Below are 15628 nucleotides of genomic sequence, written 5' to 3' on the forward strand. Positions count from 1 at the left end.
ATCTTTCCACACTGCTATATGGTGAAAACTGCTGCACTATAGCTGACAAGATCTACTCCAAATCCGAAGTATCACTTATCCAAATCTCATAAAATTTGCACAGCAACTAATACCATAAGTGTAGAGCATGCAGACCAAATTTTAAGCCAATACAAATAGATTTGGTTGCTCAAACATGTCAATGATCATTGCTAGCTCAGATTTTCAATATTGGACAGATTTCAATAATTGAGCTATTTTTCTCCAAATTGAACCAAACTTGAAATCAACTTGTTTGAATACTCTCACAAGACATATGTCCATTCAAACCACTTACTAGAAGAAATCTTATGAACATATCCAATCAAACCAACTTCAAACTTGATTACTTAAGCATTTAATCCATTCAAACATCTCATAGCAAGCAACATATGCATATATATCCAATTCAATTAACTCATATGCACCCAAATAAACTTTGATTACCTTGATAGCTTATGATCATCTTTGCAAGCTTCAACTCCACTTATTTGCAGGCATTCAAATATATCAATAAATTCCCACAACTTGAATATGACACTTGTATGTTGATAGCATATGGACTTCACTCAATTTTGACTTGGCATTGGGATAGAATTGCACTAGGTTTTAATACTTGACTCAACATAAGATGAACAATAATAATTTCATTGAATCAAATCTCCAATGCCATGGTACCTACAAACGATCATCCACTTTTCAATGATACCCAAACTAGTTTGGGTCCTCTCATGTTAGACGCAACATACTTAGGCATAGCCTTAGTATGAATAGTGGAATTTTTTGCAATACTAACCAATAAGGTACAATAACAAACCTTCCTAGGCATAATATTTGCATCAATTGAAATAGGCTTAGGATTCTCACTTAGGGGATATGAATTAGCCAAGAATTGATTTTCTCTTTTTCGAATATTTGGCAAAATTATGATTTTCAAAAACTTGAGAGAGATTTTAGACGAACATAGGGATTTTTATGGACTTGAGAGAACCATGTCACATGTGATTAGGCAAATAATCAACCAAGGGTAGCAATAATCACAATATGACATGACTAGGTCACAAAGACCCAAAAACCACATGATTTTCAAAAACCACACCACCTACACATGCTAGTTAGGGATTTTGAAAAACATCTATCCTATATCACACAAATGCACACACTAGCATATAAAGGGCCTTAGATGCACTTACAATGCATGTATGTAAATACATACCTTTGTCTTGAGCCCACAATATCACCACTGAGATAATACATGGCATGACAACATCATGTTGACCTCACTTGTCAAATAATCATACCATATATGAAATCAATTTTCATCCAAAGGACTACAAATAATACTAGATAAATTTGTTAGTCCACAATATCACCACTGAGATAATACATGGCATGACAACATCATGTTGACCTCACTTGTCAAATAATCATACCATATATGAAATCAATTTTCATCCAAAGGACTACAAATAATACTAGATAAATTTGTTAGTCCACAATGGTGCAAAATAGAAACTGAGCTCCCCCTAAATAAGTACCACAAGTAATTTGAATGACTTTCAACAAGCACTTTATTCTTTTAAGAATTTGGGAGTCAATTTTCTATTTTGACCAACACAAAGTAATTTGCCATATTTAAATTTCATTGAGACATACTCACAACCCACTTAGGTTTGATAGATCACAAGCTTCTGAGCAAATTAAGGATATATGAAATCATATGGATCAAACCTCAATTGCATCCCAATTAGTGCTCTGGTTCCTACCATACCAGACATGTCCGGTAGACATACCGGACACGTCCGGTATGTGAAGAACATAAATACTTTTCCTTTCTACCTTGGCCATACCAGACATGTCTGGTAGGCGTAGGACAGAAATAATTGAAGCGCTGCTTGTGATTCTTCGTTTTAGCTCTAGTACTTCTTGTATGCCTGCATCTGAACAAATGCATTGCTCTACTAGAGAGCCATTAAAAGCATCACATGGCAAATATGATAATGGTTAAATAAAACTAATTAGTCACTTCCAATTATTTCACAAATATGCTTATTTGTGAGCCATTGAGCACTAAACACAAAGTGGCTATCCTATAAGGTCTTTAGGTACTTGTTACCAATGGTAGAGATGAAGTAAACGATATGGCCATTGATTTATCTTCGGGTCAACCATATATGAGATTATGATAAGAATTGATTGATAGATTGAGTGAATATTTTCAATTTGCTTGCTCAACCACCCCGAAGCTTTCATCTCACCACCAAGTACCTACATTATCAACCTAAGCACATTTTGGTACCCAACTCTTGTTAGGTCCTTTTGGGTTAGTCAACAAGTGCTTAGGCACCCAAATGGCCTTAGTACTAGTTTGTGGTGAACACATCACCTTGCTAGTGCTAATTCTATTTGTGGTCTTCCTAAGCATATTATCATAAACAAATGTGTTCAGCTTAGGGATGTTACCATTTGGGCAATCATAGCTTAGATGCCCCTTTCTTCCACAAGCATAGCATATGCGACCTTTGTTTGCTCTATGCTTGTTTTGCTTGTATGGACATCCATCAATCTTGTGGCCCATCTCATTGCATCCATAGCATCTTCTTGTTGCAACTTGGGCTTCCTTTCTTGCCTCCTTGTACATTGGGCATTTCTTGGTTGGATGCTCCAACTTCTTGCACATGAGATAAGTGCTTTGTCCATCACTTTTTCTTTGGTTGGCCAACTTGTTTGAGGCCATTTGATCGGCCACTTCACACTTGTCGGCCCAACTCTTATGTGGACACGTAGCCCACTCATGTCCATACAATCCACAACCATAGCACATACTTTTTCCATGTTTCTTGCTCTTGGTTGTGTTGGCCTTGCTTGAAATGTGATTCCTTTGTTGGGTTTTGAAGGAAGCAAGGTTTGAACCCTTCTCAAGCTTCTTCACCATGTTATCACGGTTATCTTGAGAAGGTTGTGCTTTCTTCTTACCCTTCAATCGAATCACATCTTTCTTTAATCTTTTCACCTCTTCTTTGAGCTCTATGTTTTCTATAAATTTTTGCTCAATCGAAGATTGGCTTGCTTGAGAAGCACACTCATTAGCACAAGAAATATTCAATTGAGATTGTGTACAAGTGAGTGTGTGAGTAGGAGGTTGAGATGATTTTACCGTTGTAATCACAACCTCATGAGCCACCTCAAGCATGATGCTTGATTCTACTAATTCTTTATGAGAGCACTTGAGATGAACATAGTTTGCTTGTAGCACATTATATTTGCTTGAGAGTTCATCTAATTTTGCCTTGAGCTCAAAGTTTTCCTTCTCTAGTTGTGAAACACTAGAAGAGGAGTTAGTAACTAAAGCATGCTCAATTGATAATTTTTCATACCTCTCATTTATGGCCTTTAGCTCTTGCAATTTGGAGATAAGAAACTTTTCTTGATTTTGAAGTGATTGCTCTTGTTTCTCATTCTCTTCCTCTAGCTCATCATTCTTCTCAACTAGCTTCATGAGAATGAGCTTGTCTTTGTTGCTTAGATGATCAAGAGTGTAGCTATCTTCAATTTCAATATCCCTCTCTTCTTGATCATCTACTCGTGCTATCTCCTTGGCTTGATCTTTCTTACTAGCCTTCTTCTTGCTTTTCTTGGCCATGAGACACAAGTGATGAGTATCATGAGATACTGAGGTTGACTCATCACTTGGCCGCCACCGGGCTTGAGCCTCATCATCATAGACTGCCTGCTGTCTGGCTGCCTCAGCCATACCGAACGCGTCTGGTAGGGATACCGGACACGTCCGGCATGCGCTTGTAGACAGCGCAGTCACCTTGGCTTGCACCTCTTGCTTCGGCTCGGCGCTCTTGAGATCTTGTGAGGCTTCTTCACTGCATGAAGACATAATGGACATATTTTCCATTGACTCGACCTCAAGTGCATCATCGCATTTGGATTTTCCATATAACTCAATGAGTTTGGTCCAAATGAGATGAGCACTCTCCGGAGGTGGTTATCCATTGAATATTGCCTCATCTTGAACCTCTGCACTCAATGTACTCAAAATGATATTAATAGCTTGAGCATTTAGTTGCACGCATATCTCTTCCTCTTTTGATAAATTCTTATAGTTGCTCCAATCAACTATAGGAAGAGGTATGCTTGCAAACACAATATGCTCAACAAGAGGACTAATATCTCTAAAAGCATTGAGTACATGAATTGACCAAGGTAGAAAGTTTGAACCGTCATTTTGGAGAAGCATCGGCTCCAACTCGATAGGTGTCGACATCCTTTTCTCACGGCGGTGAAGCTTTAGGTGAGAACCTTGCTCTGATACCAATTGAAAGGATCTAGGATGTCGCCTAGAGGGGGGTGAATAGGCGTTTCTGAAAAATCAACACCTTTAAAAGCGGAAACGATTAGTAATAGGAGTTTCCAAAATGGAAACTCCAAATTAGAGTAATACAACCCCTCACAAGTTAGCCACAAAGTGTATAAAAGATACTAGATAAACTTAGGGAGCCAAACAGCGGCAACCAAAGAGTTGAATCAAAATGCACTAGTCAGTTAATGTCGGAAGTCCCGACAGTTTGGGTCAGAACTTCCGACGTGTCAGAAGTCCCGACGTTTGTGTCAGAACTTCCGACGTGTCAGAAGTCCCGACAGTTTAGGTCAGAACTTCCAACGCAAACTGTCAGCACTTCCGACCCCTACGGGAAATGAACTACAAGTGCTAAAATGAACTTTGTGATGCCGATGACTTACAAACCCACTTCCTAGTGGTAAGGTAAGGTGTTGGGTCACTCTCTTGACGTTGATAAGCCACCACTCCGTAGATCGAGTCCCAAACCCTAAGAAATAGCTAGAGAGAGGGAGACAACCAAATACAAGTAATTTCGAGCAAATCACAACAACAACAAGCACGCGGGAGACAAGAATTTATCCCGAGGTTCGGCAGCCCCACAAAGGAGCTCCTACATCCTTGTTGTTGAGGTGACCACTTTGGTCGGAGTCTCTTCCACCTCCTTGCCTCACTCAAGGATACCACAAAGGTCACTTGAGTTTCTTCACTAGAAAACAAGGGTAATACAAACTTCCCAAGGCTCTTCCACAAGATGGAAGCTCTTGGGCGATGCCTCGCCGGCTAGGGGAAAATCCCTAAGAGTAACAAATGCAAATCAAACCGGCTTGACGAAGAAATCAAGTGCTCAAGCTTGCTCAAAGTGTTCTTCTCACTCAAACCACTCTCCAATCACTCAAACCCTTTAGGAATTGAAGTTGGAGGCAAAGGAGAGAAGAGTGGCGAGCCTAGAATGCTTGGGGGCTGTTTTGGCCGAGTGTTTGTTGCAATGAAATGAGTGGGCAACGGTTAGAATGGAGGAGACGGGTATATATACTCCAAGGCAAAATCTAACCGTTCAGATCTACGTCGGGAGTTCCGACGCAGATCTCGGGACTTCCGACGTATGAAGAAAATACTATTCATGTGAGGTCAAAGTCCACTCGAGACAGCCAACGTCGGAACTTCCGACGGTCGGAACTTCCGATGAATGTCGGGACTTCCGACGTGCACAGTCAGCAGGTCAGTAGAACCATCGATGCCGGGACTCCCGGCTTGGGTCGGGACTTCCGACTGTCGGGAGTTCTGACTCACATCGGGACTTCCGACGTCCACAGTCATCGCACAGGCAGTGACTGAGAGTCAGCACTTCCGGCAAGAGTCATGACTTCCGACTATCGGGAGTTCCGGCTTACGTCGGGACTTCCGACACCGACAGTCACAGAAAATTATTCTTTGTGCTCGTGAAGTGCTAGAGTGTCTCTCTTTTGATTTAATTATTATGCTTGAGCACTCTATCTTCCTTAGACCACCTAAACTTGCATCCCTCTTAATAGTATGGCATACCTATTAACTCAAGATCAAAAGAAAAACAAAATTAAACCTTTTGAGTTGATCTTCTTTAAATTGATGCCGTGTCTTTCAATCTTCATCAAGTGAGGGTGCCAACATGTCAATATTGATCTTTTCACTTGAGCATAGCCATCTTGAGCATATGACTTGATTCCATTCATCAAATATGAATAACTCCAAATGCATCAAGTCACTTTAATCAACTTGTCCAATATAGATTTGATCCTTCACATCAATATGACCATCTTAGCTTGATTAGTACCTCAACTAAATGAAAGTACTTTCTTCTTCACTCTAGCTAGGTTCTTCGGCCGCCAAGCCGTCGCTTGCCCTTCACCCTTGCTTAGTACCTCAAAGCCTTTCCTTGCTATCTTCACCATCTCAAGCCATTAAGTCACATCTTGTGTTGAATCATTCATTCATATGTATTATTATCTTTTTCATTTCAATTTAGCAAGCTTCAAATATGAGACCAATCCATATGCAATCCCTTATGTCTCATTAATTAATTCTTACAAGCTTGCTTTCACATAGAACATGGAAATCCCACAATAAATAAGCCTTTGCATGAATTCTATTTGCATTATTGTCTTGTGCTTGAACTAGATTGTTTACATAATAACACATCATTTTGGCTTTCATTAAGTACCTGTGAGATAACCTATTACCTGTCCACACTTAGAAAATATGTTAGTTCTTTAATCACGTTGTCATTCAATCATCCAAAACCCACTAAAGGGCTAGATGCACTTTCAAGCGCATCATTGAGCGACCATCAGCGAACATCGCGTGGCCGATGTTGACCCAGACCAACTATCCGGAATGGGCCCTGGTCATGGAGGTAAACTTCCAAACCCTCAAAGTTTGGGACACCGTCCACCATGGCATCGCCGAGGACCCCGACGGAGATGAGTACCACGACGACCGACAGGCGATGGCCGGGCTCCTGCGCTCGGTACCCTCTGAGCTCTAGAGTACCCTCGCCATCAAGCGCACGGTGAAAGAGGCGTGGGACGCGGTCAAGAACTTGCGGATCAGTGACGAACGCGCGCGCGACGCCAGCACGCAGCAGCTCCACCGGGAATTCGGTAACCTCTCCTTCAAGGAAGGGGAGAGCGTCAACAAGTTCGGCATCCGCATCACTGCGCTCACCACCAACCTCCGCTCCCTCGGCGACAACATCATCGACGCTGAGGTAGTGAAGAAATTGTTGTAGGTGGTCCCTAAAAGGCTGAACCAAGCCGCTGTCTCCCTCGAGATGTTCCTTGACCTGAACAAGGTCACCATCGAGGAGGTGGTCGAACTGCTACGCGTGTTCGAGGAGCGTGCCAAGCCCAAGGAGGTCACGGATGCCATGGGGGGCCTGATGCTCTACGAGGAGGACTGGGAGGCCCGCCGTAAAGCACGCCGTGAGCAGGAGAACTCTGGTGGCAGCGGTGGCCCCAGTAGCCACAGGAAGCGCCGAGGGCGTGGACGCGGTCGTGACGGTGCGGGATCCTCGACGCGTGATGACCGTGATGGCCAGAATGCAGGCGCCGGGAACATCGGTGGTGGGTGGCCACCACCCGGTACCCTCTACAACAATTGTGGCAAGTCCAGCCATTAGGCCAAGGATTGCCGCAGGAAGAAGAAGGGCGCGGCACATGTTGCGCAGGCTGAGGAGGATGAGCACGCGCTGATGTACATCATCGCGGATGCCGAGGTAATCGCGCCTTCCATGTCATGCTGCCACCCCAGGTCGTCGCCCGTCATTGAGCCACAAGTGAGTGTCCTCCTCGTCGAACCGAAGGTGCTCCTCCACCTCAGTGAGGAAGAGAAGGAGGCCGTGGTGTCTCGCCGCTGGGTACTGGACACCGGGGCCACGAACCACATGACAGGTACATGCACTATCTTCGCCGAGCTGAACACCGGCATCACCAGCACCGTCAAGTTCAGGGACACATCGATGGTCGACATCTAGGGCAAGGGTACTATCCTCTTTGCCTACAGATCAAGTGAACATCGTCGCCTTGATGGGGTCTACTACATCCCGCGCCTCACCACGAACATCGTCAGCCTAGGGCAGATAGACGAGGATGGCTACAAGGTCGACATCGAGTCCGGCATACTGCGCCTCTTTGACCTAGAGCGGCAACTGCTAGTGAAGGTGCACCGATCACCGAGCCGGCTCTACTTCCTCAACATGAACATCGCCGCTCCGGTGTGCCTCACCGCGTGTGTCGGCGACATGGTGTGGCGCTAGCATGAGCGGTATGGTCACCTCAACTTCCAGGCGTTGCGCAAGCTCAGGCGTGTGGACATGGTGCGAGGACTACCGGCGATCGACCATGTAGATCAAGTCTGCGAGGACTGTGTCCTGGCAAAGTAGAAGAGGACGTCGTTCCCCAAGGCCGCCAAGTATCGGGCTCAGGAGGAGCTTGAACTGGTCCATGGTGACCTTTGTGGCTCGATCTCGCCATCAACACTGCCCGGGAACGCCTACTTCTTGCTGCTCGTTGACGACATGAGCCGCTATATGTGGCTCACTCTTTTGCGCTCAAAGGCGGATGCACCAGCGGCTATCATGATGTTCCAAGCACGCGTTGAGCGTGAAACCGGTAAGAAATTGAAGGTGCTCCGCACCGACAACGGTGGTGAGTTCACCTCAGTTGAGTTCGGTGAGTACTGCGCAGGAGAGGGCGTCCAGCATCACCACTCAGCCCCATACGCGCCATAGCAGAATGGCGTGGTGGAACATCGAAACTAGGATGGTCGTGGCGATGGCGAGGAGCATCCTGCGTGCGCGGAACATGCCGGGCCACTTCTGGGGCGAGGCGGTGCACACCGCCGTGTTCCTCCTCGACCAGGCGCCCACCAGTGCGCTTGACGGGATGACCCCATACCAGGCATGGTACGGGAAGAAGCCGCCCGTGCACTTCTTCAAAGTGTTTGGGTGCATCGCCTACATCAAGCGCCTACGCCCACACCTTAGCAAGCTCGATGACCGCAGGGCAGAAGGTTGTCTTCATCGGGTACCAGGATGGGTCAAAGGCGTACCATTTCTATGACCCTATCACCGAGCGCGTCCATGTCTCCCGCGACGCCACCTTCGACGAGGGCGCGCGCTGGGACTAGGAAGATGCCTCGGTCGCCATCAACGAGCACCCCTTCACCATCACGGATGACTATGAGCTATGGTGCCAACGTGTCGAGGCGACGGCCCAAGAGCCGATGTCTCCTAAGCAGCGCTCGCCGACTTCCTCACCACTGATCGCATCGCGCTCGTCCTCGTCACCTGGCGCACCGAGCTCACCGCCACCCGCGTCATCGGTCTCGACACCATTGATGGCTGGGACGCAGGTAGAGTTTGTGACACCACTCGCTGCTGACCCAAACCTTGATGCTGATGATGAGGAGGAGGGGGAGCACCGGTACCGGATGCTGGACAACATCCTTGGCACAGATGCAGCACTCAGACTGGCACACCGCGACGCCATGGAGGCTGAACTGCACGCAGTGAGCCACGTCGTGAGAGTGGAGGAACCCAGGTCGCTACAAGAAGCCGACAGCAACCCTAACTGGGTTGCTGCGATGGAGGAGGAGATGGAGTCGATCCGCGACAATGAAACATGGTCGCTGGTCGAACTTCCACGTGGACATCGAGCCATCAGTTTGAAGTGGGTGTACAAGGTTAAGCGCGATGAGAACGACGGCATCATCAAGTACAAAGCTCGCCTCATCGCTAAAGGCTATGTGCAACATCCCGGCATCGACTTCGAGGAAGTGTACACGTCGGTCGCTCGACTGGAGTCGGTACGACTGATCATCACCATCGCGGTGCACTATGGGTGGGGTGTCCATCACATGGACGTCAAGTCAGCATCTTGAATGGAGAGCTCTAGGAGGAAGTCTACGTCCAGCAACCTCCTGGCTTCATCGACGACAAGCACAAGCACAAGGTGCTCTGACTTCACAAGGCACTCTATGGCCTTCGTCAGGCTCCACGCGCATGGAACCAGAAGCTGGATGCCGAGCTACTATCACTTGGGTTCACACGTTGCATCGACGAACACGGGATGTACACCCGTGGCAAAGGTGAAGGGCGCCTGATCATGGGCGTATATGTCAACGATCTTATCATCATTGGAGGTAATGCAGATGTCGTGGGGAGGTTCAAAAAGCAGATGTTGAGCACCTTTCGCATGATTGATCTTGGGCTCCTCTCCTACTACCTTGGCCTCGAGGTCACCCAAGGAGCTCATGGGATCACGCTGCGCCAAAGTGCCTATGCCACCAAGATCCTCGAGAAGGCTGGGCTGGCAGGTTGCAATGTGAGCGCCACGCCCATGGAGACAAAGCTGAAGCTTCTGAAGGAAGGCTCGACGCCAAGTGTGGACGCCACCGAGTACTGTAGCCTCATTGGCAGCTTGAGGTATCTGTGCAATTCCAGGCCGGACCTGGCGTACACGGTGGGCTACCTCAGCCGGTTCATGGAGGCACCGCGGCAAGAGCATCTAGCAGCTGTGAAGCACGTCCTTCGCTATGTGGTGGGCACGGTGCACTGGGGTGTGCACTACCATCCGAGAGGAAAGAAGGGAGCAGTGCCTCGGCTGCTAGGCTACTCCGACAGCGACCTAGCAGGCGACGTTAACGATCGGAAAAGCACAAGCGGTCTCATCTTCTTCCTTGCCGGTGGGCCGATTGCATGGCAGTCGGCGAAACAAAAGGTGGTTGCGCTGTCGTCCTGCGAGGCGGAATACATCGCGGCTGCTGGAGCTACATGCGAGGCAGTTTGGCTGGCACGGTTGCTGGCTGAGCTCATTGGAGGAGCCGTCCTCGCACCCAAGCTCAAGGTGGACAACAAGTCCACCATCGCATTGATGATGAATCCCGTGCACCATGACCGGAGTAAGCATATTGATGTGAAGTTCCACTTCATCCGGGAGTGCTGCGACAGGAAGCTGATCGACGTCGAGTTCGTTGGCACTGAACTGTAGCTGGGCGACATTCTCACTAAAGCGCTCGGGCGTGTTCGGTTTCAGGAGCTTCGAGGTAAGATCGGCATGCTTGATGTAAATAGTAAGCACATCAAGACTTAGGGGGAGATTGTTGATTGTAATCCTTGTGTGCTAGATTTGGACTTAGCATATTTGTCCAGTAGCTATTTAGGCGCATGATCACTGATTGTGATTGTGATTGGTCTGATTGAAGACCTTGATTAGTTTCCTTGTAATAGCTTATTTAAGCATAGCAATACAACCAGAAAAGGCTACCGCTTTGCAGCACCAAAATCATCGTGTGTCCACTATGTTCGTGTGTGTTCATCGTCTTCTTCCTCTCGCTGGTTTGGGATTCTAACAAGTTCAACTATGTGCGACCGGATCCTGTGAGGGGAACAGAGGAGGACCGACTTCAACAACGGTAGGTAGGCGCCCGAGCTTCGACCGTCTAGATCCGGGTCGCTGCCGCCCAGCCGTTTCCGCGCGGGCCACATGGGCGCGCAAGCACGAAGCCATGGCTGCAGCCCGACCGACAAGCACGAGTCGCCGCTTGCGAGCGCGCGGCAAGCCAACGCCGTCGCGGCCACACGGGCGAGCTGGCAAGGCTGCTGAGGAAAGAAGATGGGGAGACCAAGGTGGCCGGAGAAGAGCTCGTCAGCGGCGAGCTGCTTGCGTCTCCCGTCACCGTTCCCCTTCCTCGGCTGCTCGTGTCTCCCGCAGTTCAGCAACGGATGATAGAGGGAAGAAGAAGATGACATGTGGAGCCCACACATAAAGTGATAGGGAGTGGGGTTGACAGAAGAAAGAGAGAGAGAGAGCGACGGTGGTCTGAGTCTAACGGAGGAGGCGGAGAGTTAACGTACGTTGGTGTCCATGTACACATACACGCCTGACATTGGGCCCTTGTATATGGCAATCGCAGAAGATGGCACGGTTGAGGGGGAGATGAAATTATAATGACAGATCTGGGAATAGACGAATTGTAATGGTGTAACTTAAAACTTAAAGAATTGTAATGGCATAGATAAAAAAAAACCAAGAAGAAACCAGAAGGACAAGAAAAACTGTTGGGATGACAACCACCGAAGTTGCGATTTATCATTTTTTTTTGTATATATATATATATATATAAATTTATATGTGTTCTATGCGCTTTCAAATTTGAGTAAAGCCGATTTATCCCTGAACTAGTCGCTGATTTGGAAAGACCACTCAAACTATAATACCCGATAATATACCTTCTTAACTTTTAAAATCAGACAAAGTACCTACTTAACTATTTTAAAGTGGTTGTTTTGCAGATGTAGCAGTAGCCATGTGATCTTTCTTTCTTTTTATATGTAAAAGAGCATAACTTTTTTATATGAAGTTGTATGAATAAAAACTTTATATTAAAGTTGTAGACCTCAACACGGTCTACAACTTTGTAGTTTATAACTTTACTATTTAATATATTTTAGAGGCTCAAATATTCATTTTAAGTTACTAGATTTTGAAATTCAAATTTTTGAATTTTAAAATGACCTCATACGTTGACATAGTCTATACAAAAGTGGTCATTATTAGTAAGATCTATAATTTTATAGTTAACATTTTTTTATTTGAGATAGTTTAGAGCCCGAAATATTAGTTTTAAGTTCTCTAGTTTTAAAATTCATAGAAATAATTTGTTATTTGCTCTAAAATAATTGATAGTTTAGCGCATGCAGGTGGTCTCCGTCGGTCATAGGCCTCACGAGCACATATGGATACCACTGCAATTTATGAACAATTTGTTATTTGCTCTAAAATTTGTGAATAATTTGATATATTCTCTGATATTTGTAATTCATAGAAATAATTTGTATTTTTTAAAAAAAATTGGCATGAGATCTGCAATCCATAAAAATAAAAGTTATGTTATATCTAAATTACATCACTCTGTCTAATAAATTACACTGAAAATATTATTGTAAATATAGTAATAAGGCGGTGTAAATATAGCTATAAAATAGTGTAAATGCATTGAAAAAATCTGTTTTTTAGGGGCTAAAACAACCGGCCGTTGGCGAGACAGATTCTAAATCCTCTAAGATCCTTGTTGGATAAAAATAAACCGCAATTCGGATTTCGGAAGCTGCTCCCCAACCTGGCCCTGTGCTCTCTGATAACCCTATTACCGTGTTTAGTTACCTCCATTTTCTTACCACCTTACTAGTCGGTTACTCCTCACGGTAACACGCCGACGCCGCAGCGGCGAACTAAGCGTCCATCGGAGCCCAATCTTGCGCCGCACGCCGAACCCTACAAAAACACAACACCGGCGCGGCGGTGGTCCAACCAAATACCAATTGCCAAAATCTCCCCTCCCCCTCTCCCTTTTCCGCTCCCTTTCTCTCTCTCGATCGGAATGGCCCAGCCGGAGCCGGAGAAATGGTTCACCCTGGGCCGCCGCGTCGTCGTCGTGCAGGTGCAGCACGGCGCCAATGCCTTGGATGACCGCTACCTTGACCTCAAGCTACCGCTCGACAGCCCGCCGCCGCGCGTCACCAGGCTCACCGCGCTCACGAGGGTCGGCGTCGTGCGCGGCCAGCTCTCCATCGTTGCCACCTGCAACAAGGACCTCCTCCTCCACGAGCTCGAGAGGCCCTCCGAGCCCAACACCCTGAACATCTTCCTGGCGCTCGACACCGACACCGACTTCATGCCTGATGAGCGGGCCGCCGCCGCCGCCGGACGCAGAGTGTTCGACGTCACTGCCACGCGCCTCCTCAACCGCACCCCCGGATTGCCCCACTTCTCCGGCGTCAGGAACGTTGGCTTCCTCAGCATCCGCGGCGGCAACGGCACGAATGTGGTCGCGGAGCTCCAGGCCACCAATCGCGAAGCGGACAACACCGTCCCCTTCATCACCTGCCGCTCTCACCAGGACCAGGAGAACGACACGTTGGAGTGGGAGTGGAACCAGACGTATCTCACCTGGCCCGTCCTCGACGACGAGGCCAACCCGCAGTGGACTACCCACGACGTGATCGCCCACGACGAGAAGCTCTGGTGGGTCAACCTCTCGCGGGGCCTCGTCGCCTGCGACCCAGCCCCGGTCCAAGATCTACTGCCGACGCTGGAGTTCGTGGCGCTCCCGGTCCTCGCCGGGTTCGAGAACAGGCACGAGCCGCTGGCGCAAATCGACAGGTACCGCATCGTGGGTGTGAGCGCCGGCGAGATGCGGTTCGTGGACGTCGCTCGCAGGCGCAACGATCCCGAGGGACAGACGCGGGTGGTCGTCTGGACGCTGGACTTGCCGCAGGCGATCGGCGACGCCAGGTGGGAGGACAACCCCAGGCAGACGACGCTGGCGAACATCTGGAACAGCGCCAACTACGTGCAGATGCCGAGGGATGTGGTCCCCGTGGTAGCGCTTGTGCACCCCAACGAGCCCGCCGTCGTCTACTTCTTCCTGGAACAGTACGTCTTCTCCGTCGACGTGAATCAAAGCGCCGTCGTGCACTTCGCGGTGATGCCGGAGGACGGCGTGCCACGGCCGATCAACCAGCGAGACGTTCTCGCTTGGAAGCGCCCTCCCTTCAAAACGGTACGGTACTACTATAGCTAGCTTAATTTGTGCTTGGCATTTTCCACAATTTCACGAACCTGTGAAATTTCACGAACAGACTGTGTTTTCTTCTGTTCCAGAATTTCACGAACCTGAGACCTATTTAGAGAGGCATTCCATCCGTTTGACTGAGATTTCTGCTCCAGAATTAATTTCCTCTCACATTTAGCGATTCTTTTAGTACATATATTATTATCGTAATCAGTAACTCTTGACTGACTACGTGGTGTATTACTTCTTTGAAGGTCCCGTTACAGGTGGTATACGAGAAAACGAAACACCAAGCCCAGTATCAGCAAGGATGAGGATCCTGCTGAAGGATGAAATCCCCATTCACGGTGCGGTTATACTTCTCTTGGGTTGACCGCCTAGCTATATATATACCCGCACTATATATCTTTCAGTAGCAAACATGAAGTTATTCCTCTTTTGTGCAGGTCGTGACCAAGTGTGAAGGTCGTGCGCAAAGCCGGCCTTTGTTGTTGTTTCCTGTGTTGGCTGTGAGCAGACAAGAGTGTAGACAGGGATTCAAGTCTTTTCTGGTCACAAACTATACGTACAATTCTAGCTGTCACAAACTATACAATTCTAACTGTCACAGACTATACAATTTTGCTACCTCTATCCATGCTTTCTACTTCTCAGAAGTATTGTATTCAGTTTTGTTGACGATGCGTTATCAAATGTTGGATATACTTGTGTGGTTTCAGAGCTTGTTGGATATATTCATATTCATATATATAAGGTGTTGATGTTGCCCATATGATTGAATAATTGAATTAATTGTTGCTGGGTGAAAGAATTTTCCAGCCCAAACAGGAACAATCCACTGGTGGTTTTGCTGAGTGGCCTCATCTTCTTTCTCCTCCTTTTTTTTTCTTTTCCAAAGACAATGAATATAATGACAGAGATTCAGGTTGGATCTTGCCATGGCAACTGAACATCAATCAAACATAAACGACAGCAGGATTTACTACGTGATTTCCTGGAGGTGCTACATCTTCAGCGTAATCACAGCACTCTGCCTGCAATTCAGAAAAGCTCCCAAAAAGGCTCCAGCTAGTATGATGTAAATCTCGCTCCATAAGTCACATTTTTCACCTTACCAACTTGGCATCAGTTCATTACAACGACATTAGG

The 15628-nt window shown here is 47.2% G+C and overlaps 1 protein-coding gene across 1 annotated transcript; it reads left to right on the forward strand.

Annotated features, from left to right (window-relative positions):
- The first annotated feature begins 13285 nt into the window (after window positions 1-13285).
- Window positions 13286-14595, forward strand: LOC136470139 (uncharacterized). Its single transcript, XM_066468088.1, has 2 exons — window positions 13286-14467; window positions 14569-14595. The coding sequence occupies exons 1-2, from the start codon at window positions 13286-13288 to the stop codon at window positions 14593-14595; spliced, it is 1209 nt and encodes a 402-aa protein (XP_066324185.1).
- The last annotated feature ends 1033 nt before the right edge of the window (window positions 14596-15628 follow it).

Source organism: Miscanthus floridulus, chromosome 8, assembly GCF_019320115.1.
Source record: "Miscanthus floridulus cultivar M001 chromosome 8, ASM1932011v1, whole genome shotgun sequence".
Classification (NCBI taxonomy): Eukaryota; Viridiplantae; Streptophyta; class Magnoliopsida; order Poales; family Poaceae; genus Miscanthus; species Miscanthus floridulus.